The 18,603-nt window shown below is 56.0% G+C and overlaps 2 protein-coding genes across 2 annotated transcripts; both read right to left on the bottom strand.

Annotated features, from left to right (window-relative positions):
- Nucleotides 1-2,109: 2,109 nt before the first annotated feature.
- Nucleotides 2,110-11,015, bottom strand: CALY (calcyon neuron specific vesicular protein). The gene is made up of 5 exons (XM_087824187.1): nt 10,942-11,015; nt 5,702-5,856; nt 4,530-4,643; nt 3,691-3,804; nt 2,110-2,427 (listed from the first exon to the last, which is right to left on the bottom strand). The coding sequence occupies exons 2-5, from the start codon at nt 5,834-5,836 to the stop codon at nt 2,110-2,112; spliced, it is 681 nt and encodes a 226-aa protein (XP_087680313.1). The 5' UTR covers nt 5,837-5,856; nt 10,942-11,015.
- A 3,503-nt stretch (nt 11,016-14,518) lies between these two features.
- Nucleotides 14,519-18,200, bottom strand: FUOM (fucose mutarotase). The gene is made up of 6 exons (XM_016206363.2): nt 18,090-18,200; nt 17,384-17,452; nt 15,926-15,996; nt 15,653-15,751; nt 14,887-14,960; nt 14,519-14,646 (listed from the first exon to the last, which is right to left on the bottom strand). The coding sequence occupies exons 1-6, from the start codon at nt 18,172-18,174 to the stop codon at nt 14,580-14,582; spliced, it is 465 nt and encodes a 154-aa protein (XP_016061849.2). The 5' UTR covers nt 18,175-18,200; the 3' UTR covers nt 14,519-14,579.
- Nucleotides 18,201-18,603: the final 403 nt, after the last annotated feature.

Below are 18,603 nucleotides of genomic sequence, written 5' to 3'. Positions count from 1 at the left end.
GATGTGTATGGGAGCAACAGATGGATGTTTCTCTCCGTTTCTCCCTTCCCCTCTCGGGAATCAATAAAGAAAACATATCCTCGGGTGAGGACTGAAAAAATGCATAAATTACTCATTGTAGCATTGTTTGTTTTGCAAAATATTATAAACAACCTAGAGGCCATATGTAGGAAGGTAGTTGAGGAAACAGGGTACACTGTCACGGGCTGCCGCAGCCCTGAATGAATGCGGAGAATCTGCGCACTGACACGGAGTGATCTCCAGTATATGTTGTTAAGTGAACGTGATATAATAAAACATAGATTTGGCTTTTGTCCCAGTTCCTGGTACAGGGCTCCTAAAATCCTTGGCATTTCCTGAGTGATAGGGATGTCTTTTGTTACTCATAAGCACATCTGAGTTTATGCTAATGGGATGTGATGGGGCAGACAGTGTCTGGATGGGGGCGGGGGGCGCTGGTCTCCAGAAGACCAATGCATGAGAATGTGGGCACCTCTCCCTGGGGAGGGGGCTGGACACTGGGTTATGAAAACTCTTGAGCTAGGTGATTTGGAAAGCTTCCCTTTGGTGGACACATGGGGTGCCTGAGGCTCGGTGCCCCACCCCACCCCACCCCTTGCCCTGTGCATCTCTTCCATCTGGCCGTTCCTGAGCTGTATCTTTCTCATAAACTGATAATCTAGTTAGTGCTTTCCTGAGTTCTGTGAGTCACCTTAGCGAGTTATCAAATCTGAAGGCAGATCCCCCAAAGTTGTAGTTCAGTCATGTAGAAGTGTGGTGGCCTAGGACCCAACACTTGTGAATGGCGACTGAAGCGCGGCAGTGTTGTGGCTGAGTTGTCTCTGGGTGGCGTCAGAATAGGACTGTAGGCCACCCAGCCAGTCCTAGAGAATTAGAGAACTGGTTGTCGGTGTGGAAGGAAACAAAACCCTCTAGTGAAAATGTGCAGTAGGAGAAATAGAAAATTCACATGCATCTGCTTGTTTTTGCAAAAAGACATAAGAAGGCGGAACTAGAAACTGACCAGACTGATTTCCTTCAGGGGTGGGAGGGGTGACTTCTCTGAGACACCTTTTGTATAGTTTTGCCTTTCAGAACCATGTTAATGTTTTACGTACTAAAAGTAATAAAATAAAATAAAATAAAATAAATAGAAATGGAGGAAAGGCCCTAAAATGGAGTGCAAGCAGCAGTGTGACTGCATTACATTTCAGAGGAATGACATAACCACACTAAAAAAAAAAGCACAAACACAGATAACTCTGAACCTAGCATGTGGCTATTAGCCTCAGATTAAAGACATCTTTAAGCAAACGCCAACCGGTTGTAGGCTTACTTTGTGGTGTTATGGGATGCCAATTCTGAAATGAATTCCAGTGCATCCTAAGACCGAGCAAATAAATACACTGAGGATAACAGGAACCAGGTTCCTTCCTCGGAGAAGGGCATAGTGAACATGGGAGGGGGCGATTAGAATAAAGCCTGAGGTTTGAGGTTGGGGTTGGGAGTTTCGCTATGAACTCATGGAGATCCATGTGTATCCTATATGCACACAGACACTGTGCTGATGCACTGGTTAGACTTATATGCATTGCGTCTACATATGCATGTGGACTTACACACGCACACACCTGTGTATGCGCACATATACTTCAGAGAGGAGGGAGATACAGAGAGAGGGGGCAGGAAAAGGCCGGCGGGCCGAGGATGCGCGGGATAAACAGGAGACCAGGTGGATGTGAATCTTTATTTAGAGAAGAGCGACAAGGCTGGAGGCTGGAGGCTAGTGGCGAGCGTCAGCTGGGTCCTGGGGACAGGGGCACGACCACGGGGCGGCGGCGTCTGGCGGGGCGGTCACAGGTGCCGCGGGCGGGGCGCTGCGGAGAAGGGCGAGGGGGTGGGGCCGGAGGGGGTGAGGCCGCCCGTTTCCGTGGGGAACCCCGCTCTCCCCGTCACGGCAGCCGCGCAGGGGGGCAGCACCCTTACCCTGGGAAAGGCTGGCGGGCGGGGTGGGTCCCCAGGGGGCGTGGGCAGGGTCCCTGGCTCTGAGTGGAGGCGGGGGCCAGAGTCCCCGTCGGGGGTCACCTACCGGGCTGCGGGCGCGAGGCCTCACTGCGCGCCCGGGGCTGGGGGCGCCGCGCTCCCCTCGGCCTTGGGCGCCGCCTTCTCTCCGCGCGCCGCGGGCTTTCCCGAGGGCTCGGAGGTCGCGGCTGCGCCCGCGGGGGCGGACGCCTTGGGCCCCTCCTTGGGCCCCTCCTTGGGCCCCTCCTTGACGGCGCGGCGGCTCTGCCTCCAGGCCGACGGCGGCTCGGTGCCCTGCTTGCGGCTCAGCGGGTAGGCCCCGATGGCCGCCAGGATGCTGCGGTGGCGCTCGGGGTCCATCTCCGCGTAGTACATCTCCAGGGTCAGCGGGGTGCACGTCTTGTGCTGCGGGGGAGGCGGGGGAGGCGGGGCCCGGGCTCAGCTGCGCGGAGCGGGCGGGTGCGGTGAGCGCTGCTGCAGGACGCGGAGCGGCCACGGAGCGGCCACGGAGCGGCCACGCTTGTGCGCCACAGGGCGGAGCGCCGAGACCTCCAGGCCTTCCCCACCTTTCTGCTTTTGAGCAGCTCGGCCGCACTGCACACAGTGACCCGAAGCACATTTGTTTCTGCCGCGATTTCAAGCCGCCAGAAGCCAGCCCGATACAGAAGTAGGGAGGGCTCCATGGAGAGCCAACCCCTCTCAGAACCAGGGTGACCAGCTCCTCAGGAGTGAAAGGGGGGCTCCACCAGTACATCCCAGCCCACCCCCCTCACCCAGAGGACACCCGAGGGCATCCCAGTGAGTGGGGGGCTTTAATCACCGATAGGAAACCCCTGGGAAATACAGAAAGGCCTCCCAGGCCCCTGGGTGTGTGGGGGGCGGGGGGGAGCACTTCTATCTCATAAACACTAGGTTAGGGGGAAAAGAACAGATTTCACTACTGAAAAATCAGATGCTTGCCAAGCCAGTGTGGCTCAGCGGTTGAGTGTCAACCAATGAACCAGGCGGTCATGTTCCATGCCCGGTCAGGGCACATGCCGAGGCTGCAGGCTCATTCCCAGTAGTGGGTGTGCAGGAGGCAACCCACTGAAGATTCTCTCTCATCGATATTTCTCTCTCTCCCTCTCCCTTCCTCTCTCTGAAATCAATAAAAACATATTAAAATTTAAAAACATAATTAAAAAATTAGAGGCTTTAGAAAAATACACTAAAAATGATAAAAATCCTTACTAAAGTTAAGAGAGAAAAAAGAGAAAGGAGAAAATATTTGCCAACTATGGAGAAAATGTTAATGCCATATTACATAGGAGCCCCCGCATAAGTCCGTGAGGAAGAGACCAGGGTAGAGAGATGCTGAACCAGGGAGGCCCGACCACCCCACTCACCTCTGTCTGCTGCACCTCCTACCTTAGGGTTTACTTACTTTTAACTTACAGGAAGATAAAACTTCTTCCTAAAACACCTTTTCTTTTAATCTTTCAAAAGAGGATTTGAATATGTTCTGGGAACACAAGGAGCTTTGGAGATCACATTCCCACAGGAGTGGGACACACCCTGGGCTCACCTAGGGGCACCCATCCCCAGGCTTCCACAGGAGAACACAGGGCCCCCCCTGGTACTCTTCCTGGGGGCCTTCTCCCCACCCTGGAGCCAAGCTTGCCTGCTTACCCGCATCAGGAAGCCATCTGGGCAGGTGAACTGGTCATACCAGATGGCCTTGTACATGATCAGGACACAGCCCATGAGAGCCATGACGAAGGCAAGCATACGTGCTGTGGGCATCTGCAGGTGGGGGAAGGAGAGGAACCCAGTGTGTGGTGGGCACTGAACCCAGCCTGGGCTCCTGGGGCAGCCCTCAGGGTGGGGCTGCACACACAGATGAGCCCCTGCTCCCTGATAGCCCCCGCTCCCTGATAGTCTCTGGTTGAGGGGGGCGTTTCCATCTCAGAAACAACAGGGGAAAGGGGCAGGTTTTACTATTGAAAAATGAAAGGCTTTAGAAATAGTACAGGAAAAAATGAGAAAAATCATTAATAAAGTTAAGAGCTAAAATAAGGATAGGAGAAAATATTTGCCAGAGTACATAACAGGAAAAGTGACTTTCCATAGTATGTAGAAAACCAATGAGTCACTAAGGAACAGACAAATGACCTTCTGGGAAGACGGATGCACAGTGCTCAAGCATTGCCCACAGTGGCTGTTACCCACTGTACAGCAGGAGGGAGGCTTCGGGCCTGGCCAGCCACATGCCAGCCTGGTGCTGCTCAGCCCCAAGTCCCTCAGCACCTCTACCCCTAAGCACCTGTCCTTAGTCCCCACCCCACCCTACCTCTGAATGGGTGCTTGTGTGTCCAACTTCCCTGACAGCAGGAACCTGAGCGAGGGCGATCAGCTCACATGGCCCAGCCCCGGGCAATCACAGGCCTGTGGCTGCCTCAGCACCTTGACCCTGATCTGACTTCCCACAGGATTGACCCTGCAGCACTGAATGGGGAGGATTCAGTTACCCCACGTCCTTCCTCTGGGTTGGTGCAGGCCAGCTTCTGGGCCTCCAGGTCCGGAAACTTCTTCAGCTGGTCTGTGGAGGGCAGCCCATATTCTGTCTGTGTCTTGATGACCATCTGTGCAAAGAGATGACCCAGGAGGACACTGAGCTGGGAGGGCTGGACAGGGAGGGGGCCAGGGCTCAGCCGCCCGGCAGTGGTGTGGGTGCTGACAGTCTGCCAGGACTGTCTAGTAGTCAGGCTCCAGTGGCTACAAACTGAGGCCAAGGGAAAGTGGATGCTGCAAGTCTGCTGGGTCCGTGGCAGACACGAGGCCTGGCCAGACCATAGATGGAGCCCCTCCATACGCTGACTGCCTTCAGCTCTGAGGGTGCCACCTCTCCTCACAAGGAGCTTCCCCTTTTGTGGACCCACAGCTTTGCCCCCTCTTCCAGGAAGTCAGCCCTGACCTCTCTTCTGGCTCACAGAGTATCAAGGGCCCTTCCACAGGGGGCATAGGTAGCTTGCTCTGTGTGTTCCCTAGGAGCAAGGACTGAGCCTTCCCATGGTGTCCACTGAGAGCTGAGTCCAAAACTAGTAGATGCAGCAGAAGCCCAGATCCCTGGGGAACTGCCCCCAGCCAATGCCTGGAGGGGGGCTCTCCTCATGGTCCCCAACCAATAGCTGATAGACATGGGTACACATGGCCACCTCCTCACCCCTCCTAGAGCAAGTCTTGGTGCCACTCATACTCTGGAGCACACATGGGACCAGGCAGGGCTATGTTTAACTCTGCTTCTCACTGATTTCTGCTGAAAGCTCCCTCTCCACCACACACTTGACCAGGACTCTGTCTCAGACTTGACCCAGGACACAGTGTGCCCAGCAGGGGCGGGCGGGAATTTTGCTTGCTGAGCACACACTGGGCAGCACCATGGGCTGGGTGCTGTCTTCTAAATAGTGCACACATTTTCAGTCACCTGTGGCCAGGTTACCCTGTTTACAGATGAGGAAAGGGTGACTCTGGGTGACAAGGGAGCTGATTGCATGTGGCCCAGGGATTTCCACCCAGCTGGCCCTTCCTCTGCCTGCTCTCCTGCACCTTGGAGGACGCCACATCTAAATAAATCTCACTCCACGCCCCTTTGTTCCCAGTGCAGGCTGAGAAGGATCCCCCACTGGCCCAGGCCCCTCACCTGGTCAGAGAATGGTGGCTGGAGCTGGCTGACATCCAGGGGGCTGATCAGAGGGACGCTGTCCATGGTAGCCGTGTCCAGATACCCAGGGTCTCTGCCCAGCTTCCCAGAGAAGCTGAAGCCCAGCTTCACCATGGTGGATGGTGGTCCTTGTCCTGTCCAGAGGCAGACACAGAGTCATTACCCACTGGCCACCTAGCAGATGTCCACCCCAGCTGGCTCTGGACAGAGAGGGCCCACAGAGAGCTGGCCCCAATGCTCCTCACACCAGAGCTGGGATGGGTCGTGGGCGGCCAGGCCAAACTCCCTAGGACAAACCTGGCAAGTCCAGCCACAGGCTTCTAGTCCCTTCCTGGCCCCTGGGCTTCCCCTGGGCCCCAAAGCAATGCAGGGAATGGCACCACAGACCAGTGACTGCCTAGACACACAATGACGACAGTCTTCCACTGGCTGACCTGCTAGAGGACATTCTAAGGGCAGCGATTCCAGTCAACAGAAAACAATCCCTGATAGAAGCCTGAGATAGGGTGGCCAGACTTAGCAAATAAAAATACAGGACATCTCTCTCCCTTCCACTTTCTCTGAAAAAGCAATGGAGAAAAAACAAAACAGGACAGCCCTGGCCAGTGTGCCCAGGGGTTAGAGCATCAACCTGCGCACTGGAGGGTTGCAGGTTTGATTCCCGTTGCAGGTCAAGGGCACATACCTGGGTTGCAGATTGGCTCCCCACCCCCGGTCGGGGCATGTGTGGGAGGCAACCAGTCGATGTGTCTTTCTCACATTGATGCTTCTCTCTCTCCTCCTCCCTCCCCCACTTCTACTCTCTCTGAAAAGCAATGGGAAAAAATATCCTCAGATGAGCAAAAAAAAAAAAAAAAAAAAATACAGGACACCCAGTTAAATTTCAGACAAAAAAGATGCTTTTTTTTTTTTTTTAGTATAAGTACATCCCATGCAATTTGCAATATAGGACATACTGATTCTAAAAAGTTATTTGTTGTCTATTTGAAATTCAAATTTAAGTGGGCATCCTGTGTTTTAACTGGCAACCCTCCTGAAGATGCAGGAAGTAATGAGTTACAGAAGATGTCGACGAGTAAACCCAAATGCTAGCTGGGCAGAACAGAGTAGCAACTGTGTGCACAGGACTGGGCCACCTGGAAAGCAAGCTCAGTCCCCAGTAGGGGGCGTGCAGATGTTTCTCTCTCTCCCCCTCCCTCTCCTTCCCTCTCTAAGAAAATCAATAAAACATATTAAAAAAAAAAAATCAGGGCGGAGACAAAAAGGCCCTTTACTATGAGTTCTGTAAATCATAGTGCTAGAGGACTTAGCCAAGCTGTGGGACAGGGAAAAGAAGGGAGAGGAGAGGCCTGGACAAGAGAAGGTCATACATGCATTATTCACAGATAAAGCATCTCTTTGAGTAGAAAATCCAAGAGAACCTACAGATAAGTTATGAAGACTGAAAGGTGAATTCAGCAAGTTGATGGACTTAAGGTATTCAGAAATCAATTCTATTTCTATATATCAGTGACAAAAAAATAGAAAATACTTTTCCCCCCCAAAAGATTCCTTAAACAGTATCAGAAATAGCAAATGCTGAGGAATAGGTCTAACAAGAGATGAGAAGGATCTCCATGTAGGAAACTATGGAAAACTCAGTCAAAACATTAGTGACTGAGACCATATAAGGTCCAAATTCCTTAAATAGATGGGGAAAGATATGGATTTTGGAATGTTCCATTTTAAAATATCAATTCCCCTTAAAATGTATATGTGCAATCAATAAATCCCAATAAGAATTCCAACAAGATTTTTGTGTGTGACCTTGACAATCACTGTAATTTTATATGGTAGTGAGAGGAACAAGAACACACCTGGCCTCTTGAGAAGGACAAGCAGGATTCGTGCCAGGTGTCCAGCTTGTTACACAGCAGTGGGATTAAGCTGTGTGGTATTGATGTGGTAGATAAAGACCTAGGTAACACACCTTACACACTGGGACCAAGGATTTATGACAGATGTTGCTGCAAAACAAGGGGGCTGGCCACCTTTTGATAAACACTCATCCATGTGGAAAATAACAAACTCAATCCCTACCTCACACTGCACATAGAAGCCTACTCTCAATAAGTCAGCCTAAGTTGGAAAAATGTCTTGAAGATAATACAGAATACTTTCCTGGTCTTGGGGAGGGAACCAGTTTTTCAATATGATAAATAAGCACTAATTATAAAGGAAATATTGATAAAAGGATTGCATTAAAATAAAAACTTCTGCTCATCAAAACATAGCTTTCAAAGAACGAAAACAGAAACCAAGAAGGTATTTGCAACCCCAAAGTGACAAAGGGCTTATTGTGGATTCAAAAAGCTCTGTCCACATCCTGGACCCATGGCACCTGTGAATGTGGCCTTATTTGGAAATAGGTCTTTACAGGTATGATAAAGTTAAGATGAGGTCACACTGGACTACGATGGGCCCTGATCCAATGACTGGTGTCCTTCCTTACAAGAAGTGGGAAATCTCGACACAGACATGCAGGGAGGAGGCCATGTGAAGACGGGGGCAGAATTGGAGTGATGCAGCCACAAGCCAAGGGACACTGGAGCCACCAGAAGCTGGAAGAGGCAGGAAAGAGCCTCCCCTGGAGCCTCAGAGAACATGACTCTGCCAACACCTTGATTTTGGCTTTTGGCCTCCAAATCTCTGAAAGGCCCCTCCTTCTCCACTGCCTGCACCCCCCTGCAAAGACTGCTGTGCCTCTCAACCCCCAAACTCCTGTCCTAGGGTGACCTCACCATCCCCAAACGCTCTCCCTGTAACAGCTGCACCAGCACCGTACCCACCAGGCCCTCAGGTGACCACTCTCTCATGCCCCAGCGGGTCCCAGGTGTGGGCAGGCCAGGTAGGAACAGAGGAGGAGGCCTGCCCAGGCAGAGGCAGAGAGATGCAGGTTAGAGTGTGGCAGAGGGAGGGCAGGGTGTCCAGGGCTGTGGGGGGCCTGTGTGTGTGTGTGTGTTTGGGGGGGGTGGGGAGGAGTGCAGTCTGGAACCCACTGCCACAGGGACTGGAAGCAGTGGGCTGAGCAGAGAGACGGCCGCCCCCATGGTGGACTCCCTGCGCTCCGGAAAGGACGGTCCTCCTAGGGCCCTGAGTTGGGGCACCTCCTTGGATGTGTGCGCATAACCTGGGGCCCTTACTGGTCCACAAAGCGCCCCCCACTGCCACCCCCAGGCTGGGGGCTGGGCTCTTCCCGAGGAGGGGCGGGGCCTGGCCAGGGCTCAGCCTAGGAGGGGCGCGGGCCCCTCGGCACCTGGCCCAGGCCGGAGCGCATTCTTCACCCGGACTGCGCCCGGTGAGGCGGAGGTGGTCTTGGAGCCATCAGAATATAAATATAAAGAGGTCCAGTGCGAGGAAGAAAATAAACTCCCCCCTAGAAGGGACAGATGGGAGACTGCAGAAGAAAGGGTGGGGCACTGCAAGTGCCCAGGGCTTGCGGGGAGATGGGGGGATAGCAGGGGTGCGCCACCCAGGGGAAGGAGCCTGGAGGTGTTCACGGAGCGGACGCCCCCGTGGCTCAAAAACCCGGTCTGTGGTTTACAGAATTGAGCACGGTCGGTCTCAGGTTGGTGGCCATGCCCGCCGGAAGGCCGAGGGACTCCCCCCGTCCCCATAAGGAGCTCCGCTTCTGGGGTCGGTCCCCTTTGAGCCAAAACGTCAGGTCCGACTCCTCTAATGCACATGACTTCCACCTTCCACCGTAGCCGGTTTCCATGGCAACGGAGATGCGCTGTTGACGCCTCCTCTTCACGAAGAAAAGTAGCAATTTGGGGCCCTCTGGACCCTCCGCGTCTCGTTCCAGACCCCGTGCCCCGGGCGGAACGCTGAGGGAGGGGCTGGGCTACATGTGGGAACCCCTCCCCCCAACATGCCTTTCCTTCGCTGTCACGGGACCCACTGGGAAGGCTGGCTGAGCTTATCCACACGACAGACACATAACTAACTCCACGGAATGGGGGCGTCGTCCCGACTCCTCCCGCCCGCTCCTCTCCCTCCACGCAGCGCTGTCATCGTGTCTTCTCCAGCGGGTCACCTGCTCCCCACCTGCTGTTGACTCCTTGGGCTGCGGGACGTGCAGGCCTCTTCTCCGAGGCTTGGGGAGGGGGTGCAGGATGAGTGGCAAGTCTGTGCTGATAGATGGATGAAGGGGGGGCACACGCACTCGTAGGTGAAAGCCCACGAAGCTCGGGTGCAGGTCACGTCACGGACTTGTTTTCGCACCCCCCCCCCCCCCCGGGATGCTGCGTCAGGAGAGGCGCGCGCCAGTGCGCACCGGCAGCAGCATCCTTTGCGTGTAGGGCGTGCAACTGCGGAGCCCAGGGGCCTGCAGTCTTCGCTGAAACCCGCAGAGAGCCCTCCCGGACCCCACCCAGGTGCCCTCCGGCCCCTCTCCCAGCAGGCCGGGCGTGGGTTCGGCTCCTGCTTCAAGGCCAGGTTGACTGCGGGCTAGCAGCCCAGCCTGGGAGGGCCCAGGAGAGGGGGGCGGGTCAGGAGGCCTAGGGCTGCACCGGGCTTTTCAGCTTTCCACGTACCAGTCACCTGTGGTCCCGCATCCAGAGCCCGCGTTCTGAGAAACGCCCCTCTCCCCGCTCCTGGCAGCCTCCAGCCTGCCACGCAGCGTCCCCACCCCCTCCAGATGCCAGCAACGTTTCTCGCTGCTGTGGTGCGACGCACCTTCTGCCAACCTCCTTCTTCCCTCACCCTACTCCCCCACACAGACAGAGCTGGGGTTCTGGAACTGGCACCCCCTCCCCATCCTAGGATGCCCAGCTCCCGCTGGCTCTCTCAGATCTGCCCGGGTGGGGCTGGCTCAAGGGGAGGGGGGCGGCAGTCACCCTGGAGGGGGGAGGGCTGATGTCCAGCAGCCCTAACCCCACCCGAGCTTCCCCACTCTACTGAGGACGGGAGATGTGTGCAAGGCTGGACACCGCGGCCCATCTGGAAGGTCCAGACAGCAGTTGACCCCGAGGGGGACCCCGGTCGTCCGAGAGGCCTGGGGACAACAGCTCCACTCGCGCCAGCAGAGACCCCAAAGGAGGGCCCGGCCTCCGCTGCCCGCATCCGGTCCGCCGCGGAGCCCCCCCATACAGTCCCCCTGCACACGCACCTGCACATCCGCGCACACACTAGCCCCCCACCCCCCAGGCTCCACAGGGAGAAATGTGGAAATGGCTCACAGGCGGCTCCAGCGGGCTGCGGCAGCAGGATGCAGTCTCAGGACGCTGTGCTTCCAGACACTTCGCAGCCGCAGCCAGCCGGGGCGGGGCGGGGGAGGGGCCGAGGCCCAGACCGAGGCTGCTGCTGTTGCTGGGGAGATGCAGGCTGGGGGAGGGGAGCCCGGGGCCTGCCCCCCACCGGATCTGCCCCCGCGCCCCACTGCCTCACATCCCCGCAGACGCTCACACACACACCTCACTGCAGGGGACAGGCACCCTGGCCAGCTGAGCCCCCACTGTTCCTCTGCGTGGGCATATCTGGGCTCTCAGACTTTCTCTCCAACCCTCTTTGGCCAACTGGGTTGAGGTACAGCCGGGTTTGGCCCCCACCCACTAGGAGGAGGGTCTCATGTCTCAGTGTCTAAAGCTCCTGGACTGTCAGCTTTCCTTGGGCAAGCCAGTCATTCTCGGTCACTGTTGTGCTCCAGCACCTGCTCAGCGGGAGGCAGAGAAGGCGATCAGTAGCTCCTTGGTGTCATGGCAGACATGACTCCCCCACCCTGAGGTCTCAGCGGGGCTCACAGCTGGAGGGCAGCAATGGCTGCAGCTGTACCGGTGCCCCACCCCTTTTGCTGCTGAATAAACTCCCATGTTCCGATGTGCGGGGTTACCCATCCATGCACACGGGCCTCTGGACTGTTGCTGGTTTTGTCTTAGTTTTGCTGTGGATGCTCTTGAAGTCCTTGTGTGGACACAGCTTTCATTTCTCTTGGGTAAGTACCTAGGAGTGGGGTTGCTAGGTAGGATGGTAGTTCACATTTCACTTTTTAAGAAAATGCTAAACTTTTTTCCCAAAGTGGCTGCACCATGGTGCGTTCCCACCAGCAATGTGTGAGGCTTTAGTTTCTCCACACCCTCATCAGCACTTGTTACTGTCTTTTTTTAAAAACTGATCATCTGTAGGAGTTTGCTAGTCCCACCCCCTGACCTCAGGGGAGGGGAGAGGGGCTGGAGGTTGAATCAATCACCACAGCTAAGGATTCAATCAACCATGCCCAAGTAAAGAAGCCTCCATAAAGCTCCAAAGGAAAGGGTTCGGAGAGCTTCCAGGTTGGTGAACACATGGAGATTTGGGAGGAGTTGCACTCCCAGAGGTGACACGGAAACTGCAGTTTCCCCAGACCTTGCCTATGCATCTCTTCCATCTGGCTGTTCCTGAGTTATATCCTTACTATAAGTAAACCGGTAACCTAGTGAGTAAAATGTTTTTGAGTTCTCTAAACTGCTCTGGCAACTTAGTCGAACCTGAGGAGGGGGGTCACGAGAACCTCCACATTTAGTCTATCAGCCAGAAGCCCAGGTGACAGCCTGGACTTGTAACTGGAGTCTGAAGGTGGGGCTGAGGGATAGTCCTGTGGGACTGAGCTCTTACTGATGCCATCTCCAGATGGTGTCAGAGTTGAGTTTAATGGTAGGACATCCAGTTGGTGTCCTAGAATTGCTTGTGGTGTGGGACACCGCCCCCCATTGTTATTGGTGACTAGATACATTAAAACCCTGGTGCCAATACAAAATGGGCAAGAGGCTGAATATTCATATCACCAAAGAAAATAGATGGAAGGCAAATAAGCCCATGAGAAGATGCTCACCACCGATAATCACCAGGCAACTGGAGGTGACACCACCACCTGCCCACCCACCAGTGCAGCTGACAGGAAAGACCAGTACCCAGAGCTGCCAGGATGAGGAGGGGCCAGAACTCTCACTTCCTGTGGTGGCGATGTCAACTAGGACAGTTACTTTGAAAAACAGTTTGGGAGTTTCCTAAAAAGTTACAATACACCTACCATATGACCCAACCATTGCACTCCACGTTCATCTGTCCAGACTTGGGTGTGCATGATCACAGCAAGCATATCCAAAACAGCCACACACAGGACACAACCCAGCTCATGCGTCCACATGATGGGAAACCCACTGCTCAGCAGCAGAAGGGGGTTATTGACACACACAACATGCACGATCCTATGACAACCGTTGAGTCCAAGGAGCCAGCCAACAGAGCACACACTGTCCCACTCATGTGACATTCCAGAATGTGCAAACTGACCTGTTCTGACAGAAAGTAGACTAGGTGGGGGGACAGGAGATGCAGGGTGACAGAGGTGCTGCATGGTTCTCTCAAGTGTAGACAACATTCAAATATATAAATATATTTTAAAGATTTTTTTTTTTTTTTAGAAGGGGAGAGAAACATTGATGTGAGAGCAAAACACCAATCAGCTGCCTCCTGCACAAGACCCCACCAGGGATCGAACCCGCAACCCAGACATGTGCCTTAACAGGGAATTGAACCCGGCACATTTCTGTGCACAGGATGACACCCAAACAACTGAGCCACACTGGCCAAGGAGATGTCCACATATATTTAATTGTATACTTGAAATGTGTAGTTTATCATGTGCCAATTAAAACTCAATAAAGCTGTTTAAAGAAAGACCCTGGTGTGGCCAGCAGTGACCATGGGGTCTGAGCTTAAGGCCTGGTAGTGATGGGCTCAGGACAGGGTTTTTTTCCCAAGGCTGAGCCCCAGATCTCCACTCAATGGGTTTGCCAGCCCCCCAGCCCCCACCCCAGAGCCTCTGTCAGGCCCTGAGGGACAGAGACCCAGGAGCCCCAGTCATCCCAGCTCCCACATTCACATGGCTGGAGGAAGAAGGATCTCAGGGAGAGAACCTAGAGTCCAGGACAGTGGCTGGTGAAATTTCTTCTACCGAGACCCAGTCTGAGCATCTCGCGAAGTGCCACCATAACCTCACAGGCTCCCCTTTGGGCCAGCCCTCTGCCTGGGCAGCCCTTATCCTCCCATCCTTTGCACCCCCCCATTTCCCAGGATAGCTCAGGCTTCTTCCTATTCAGCAGGCACTCAGCCACTGGGCTGAGGGAACACAGGCGTGGGGCCCAGCCGGCACCCCAGACAGCTCGAGTCCTCCACCCAGGGCTGCCCCACCCCATCCCACCAGCACTGCCTCCTGAGTAGCCCCTGCCACCTGCCCTTCTGCCTTTGGCCTGAAGGGCCTTGGTCCCCTCTCTAAGGACCACCCGAGTCTACAGCCTGAAGGACTGATGCAGAAGCCTCCACCCCACTCAGGGCCATCTGGACAGCCATTGGACCCACCTCCAGGCCTTCTGCAGTGTACTGAGTCACCACAGCCCCCAACCCAGGGCCCCTGCCCTGGTCCCCAGGTTCCTAGATCCTTAGGGTATCTACCTGTGTGAGCTCGTCTCAAATCCAGGGACTCACTGAGTCAGGAGGCCCAAACCTATTGGGAGGTGGAGGCCTTACTTCCCACCTGAGGCTCCATCTCGGCCATCTGGAGGCTACCCTCTGGGGAGCCAGCAGCCTCCCTGCCCTGGGCACAAACAAGCCTCTGAGTGAGAATGGTGTGTTGTTTAAGACTTTGGACTGAACGTTGACGAGTCGTTACACTTTTCCATCATTTTTCAGATCAAGAGAATCCCAGCCTGTCTGCACCCCTCCCCCCCCCCAAGGACCTGCCTGTGCCCAAGCCCTGGCTGGGTGAGGTCTGGGTGCTGCTAGGCTGGGCAGGGCCTGCTGGTGGGGTTGTTGGATTTAGGGGTCCTGACTCTTCACCAGCCTAGAACAGGTCTTCAGGGGCCAGCACTCCCTTCTTGAGGATGAGGTTTCCGTAGAGGGCCGTCTCCCTGCATAAGGAGCTGAGCTGAGCACTGAGCCAGGCCAGAGTGCCCAGACACCTGCTCTGCACCACCAGCTGGACAGCTCAGCTCCCCTATTCCCTGGGGCCCATCTCTCTCAGTGGGGCAGGGGCTGAGCAGAGGGTGGGGGGAGCTCTGGAGTGGGGAGGGGGAGGGCCTCACACCCAGCCCAGACCCAGTTGGACCCAGCCAACCCATCAGGACCCAGTGGATCCAGCGAGAACTTACCCAGTTGCTACAACAGCAAAAGCCTTCTTGGCCTGCTCATAAAACTCAAACCTCTCTATCTTCGCTAGGGGGCTCTGGAAGACAAAACCAGTGTGGTTGCCCAGAAACCCTCATGGGCCCAACAGGGGCATCAAGGGGCATGGTCTCTCTGAGCTTCATTTCTCTAGTTCTCCAGGCCGGGGTTCCAAGGATACTCGGCCTCCTACCTGTAAGGACCAGGGACTCAGGGGAGAAAGACAGGCAGGCTGTGGTGGGTGAGATGCCTGCTGTGCTTGGTGGCTGCCTGCCCGGGGCCCCTGAACCCCTCTGATCTGCCCCAGGGGGTGGGGTAGGGGAGCCACTGTCCAGGATGGGAGACCAGGTGTCCTCTCTTCAGGTAGGTCCTGCCCAAGACCTGCCTGTGTGGGTGGTCCTGGGAGGACAGGCCTGACCCCTTGCTGGGTAGGATGGGGTGGGAAATGACACACAGAATCAGACCAGGCGTCTGACTACAAGATGGGGGCCTGGGGTATCCTACTTGCCTCAGCTCCACTTGGAGAGGCTGAGGTTGGTGAAGGCTCCCGGGTAGACAGGTGAAGATCCTGGGAGCATGTAAGAGGCTGGGGGCAGGGGGAAGCCACACCCCCAGGGTCACTCTTCTGCTGTGGGTGAGTAGGCGCTCACACAACCGTGGGGCAGAGTTTGGAGCACGTCTTCCCTTCCTCCCAGGCCTCCAAAGAGGTGCAGAGGGTCCCAACCCCATTCCCAGTGGGGGCAGCAAGCTTACCGAGCAGCCAGCCTCCAAGAGGATGGACTGGTAGCTCCACCACACTGGGGTCTGGAGGCCCCTTTCCCTGTCGCTGGACACCAGCTCCATCACAGCAGCCTGGGGATAGAGGGGTCAGCTCAGGGGCCCATCCATCCAGCTTCTCTAGGTACTTCCAGGCCCCCTTTGTTGGGTGATGGTTAGGGCTCCTCTGATCGGGGTGAGAATTCTTTGGGGACACATGCCCCCACCATGGCAAGTAGGTCCTCTGAGGTCTGGAAAAGGGGCCCTCACCGGGCTCTCCACATAGGTGTCCAGTGGCAGCAGTTTCAGCATGGCCTTCAGGAGCTGCGGGATGCCCAGGCCTGAGGGTAGAGAGTGCTGGCCTCAGACTCCCACCCTCCCAACCCAGCTGCCCACAGCGCCACCTGGTGGCCTCGTCTGGACAAATCTTTCACACTGGGCCTCACTAAACCAGCAGGGACAGACTTGGGCTTAGAACAGAGGGACCACAGGCAACTGCTGCCCACCTGCTGACACCCATCAAGGTCACACTGATGTCTCCTCGCCTTGGCCACTGCACCTGTCATTGTTCTGGAACTGGGCCAGCTCTGACCATCCCCTTTACTCTGCACCATGCAGGTTGTTGGCTGTAACCTCAAAACACCTATCCACCAGGAGGGGTGCCTGGCTACCTCCTTAGAGGCCCGGAGTTGCCACCTTTAGCCTATGACAAGGACACTGGAGTCTGGAAAGAGGCCTCTCTTGCCCAATGTGGCCCTAAACCTGTCTCACTTGACTCCCAGGCCCTTGCTCTCCCATAAAGTGGGTTTCTGATTGTTCAAGTAACACATGCTCATTGTACAAAATCGGGAAACACAGAAGCCTATGAAAAGAAAGAACTGGCTGTAATCTTACCACATATAAAGGAAACCCCGCTACCATCGAAGTTCATCTTCTTCTGCCCTTTTTCTTTGCATTTCTACATGATGAGACTTTTCTGACTGTTTGACTCTGAGTCCTACTTTCTTGCTCTCCACTAATGAGCACAGTGTGTGTCTCTTTTGGTTGCTGTGCTGTGATTTACTTAAACACTCCTTATGTTCCATCATTCTGGCTTTTCCCATGGCCCACCCTGTCCCACCTTCCTTGGGAAGGAGAGCATCCGGAGTCACCTGACCCAGGATCTAAGGCACATCAGTTTAGCTCCCTGAGTGGGAAGTGGTAGCCAAAGCCACTGGGTCAGGATGGGGTCCTCAGCTCATGGCCCTCTTACTCTCAGTACTGCTAACTCTGCTCCTACCACCACCTCTGGGACCTGGCTCAAGGTCCCTCCCAGCCTCACCTCCCATCCACTGGTGAGGGTCAGAGGGTCTTTGAACATGTGGACAACTGGAGCCTGTGAGGCCAGGTATGAGAATTGGGACTTTTATGTCAGGGTAAAGGCTGAACACCTGACCTGACCTGGGGGAGGAGGGGGAAACCACTGCTCAGTCAGCCAGCAAGGTGCTTAGCTTCTATTTTCCCATTTTCAAGAAGTCACCAAGTGGTATCTGAAATGGAGCAGGAGGCCCAGGTCACCTCTGGGGGCTGGGGGCTGCGGGGAACATCTTGAGGGCCCTGGCACATGGGTCACTGGTGGGTGCTTGGGGAACGGTGGAGGTGGGGGCAGAGCTGTAGCACCTGGGGAGCTGGAGCCAGGACCACTGCCCACCCGCCCTAACCCCGCCTTGCAGGAGGTGGCACGCTCACCATCTGCGCGGATCTCCTCTGGGCCACACTTGCAGATGGAGGAGGTGGGGAAGTTCACGTCTGCAAGAACTGAAGAGCCAGCTGCGTTAGACATCCCGGCTCCGCATGGGTGGACGCGGACAGTGGGGTAACCGATGGCACATGCCAGGCCACGCCCACTGGCCTCACCCGCTCCCTATAGGGAGAAGGGGAGGGGTGGGAAACCCAAGGCCTGGGAGGAGAGGGAGTTACCAGGCGTAGGAGAAACTGTGCAGTTGTTACCAGGACTAAGGCGGAGCTTGGGACCCGCAGCCTTCACCCTGAATCCAGCCCACGGCCCCAGTTAAAGGGAAGCAGCCTCAGGCACAGGGGGACGTGACTGCTTGGGGGCCATCTGGGGAGGGGTCTCGAGAAAGAGCAGCACACTGGGCCTGAGGGAACCAAGGCCGTCAGGCACCTCCCCCAACGGAGCCCAGCCGGGTCAAGGGACACCTGTCCTCGTGGCCGCCTGGGGCCAACCAAAGCCTGGGCTGGGGCCGGGGCCAGCCGCAGCCACGTGGGTGGGGGTGGAGTCCTACTCGATGCCCTCACCTGACCCCTCTTCCGCACGGAAACAGCTGGGTCCAGGACTCCCGGGGGAGCCCCCACCCCCACCCTGGCGAGCCTCCTACTTCTGCCCTGAGGGTGGGGGTTCCCGATCCCCAGGCTGTGTCCCCTGCCGACTCACCGATTGTGTCTCCGTGCCCCATCCGAGCAAGGGCGTACAGCAGCTCTGGGGACAGCAGCGCTGGGATGCCCTTCAGCACCACCATGCTTGCGGGAGGAAGGGGCGGGGCAGGGGCGGGGCGGGGCCGGCGGGGCGGGGCGGGGCCGCTGGAGCTGGAAGCAGGGTGCTGCGCTAGGGTGTGGTGGGAGAGGTGGGGTGACATACAGTCCAGCCCCTCACCAGGTTCAAGACCCAGACACCGCTGTGTGTTTGGGGTCGGGGCTTCCCACCCCGCTTGGTGTCCTGGGGTGGCGGCCAGGTGGTGGACTTACTCCTGGAGCCTACCCGCCCTGGAGGGGACAGGGAGGACTGGCGGGGGTGGGGGGGTGGGGACTCGGTCTGTGTGCTAGGAGCACCTAGATGGGGCTCTCTCCAGCACCACCCACCAGCTGAGAGCCACTGTAGCCTGTCTGGATTCCTGACCCACATAGACTGTCAGAAAGAATAACTGATTTAGGGTTAAGGCCCTAAATTT

The sequence above is a fragment of the Miniopterus natalensis genome, chromosome 14 (genome assembly GCF_054644295.1).
Source record: "Miniopterus natalensis isolate mMinNat1 chromosome 14, mMinNat1.hap1, whole genome shotgun sequence".
Classification (NCBI taxonomy): domain Eukaryota; kingdom Metazoa; phylum Chordata; class Mammalia; order Chiroptera; family Miniopteridae; genus Miniopterus; species Miniopterus natalensis.
The sequence above is the reverse complement of the archived record's forward strand: the minus strand, read 5'-3'. Positions and strand labels throughout refer to the sequence as shown.

Coding starts and splice junctions, on each gene's coding strand:
- CALY (XM_087824187.1), bottom strand. CDS start 5,836: ATGGTGAAGCTGGGCTTCAGCTTCTCTGGGAAGCTGGGCAGAGACCCT. Junction 4,644..5,701: donor AGCCACCATTCTCTGACCAG/GTGAGGGGCCTG, acceptor CTCTTTGCACAG/ATGGTCATCAAGACACAGAC. Junction 2,428..3,690: donor CAGATGGCTTCCTGATGCGG/GTAAGCAGGCAA, acceptor CCTCCCCCGCAG/CACAAGACGTGCACCCCGCT.
- FUOM (XM_016206363.2), bottom strand. CDS start 18,174: ATGGTGGTGCTGAAGGGCATCCCAGCGCTGCTGTCCCCAGAGCTGCTG. Junction 15,997..17,383: donor AGAGGAGATCCGCGCAGATG/GTGAGCGTGCCA, acceptor CTCTACCCTCAG/GCCTGGGCATCCCGCAGCTC. Junction 14,961..15,652: donor TCTTGGAGGCTGGCTGCTCG/GTAAGCTTGCTG, acceptor TTTGTCTTCCAG/AGCCCCCTAGCGAAGATAGA.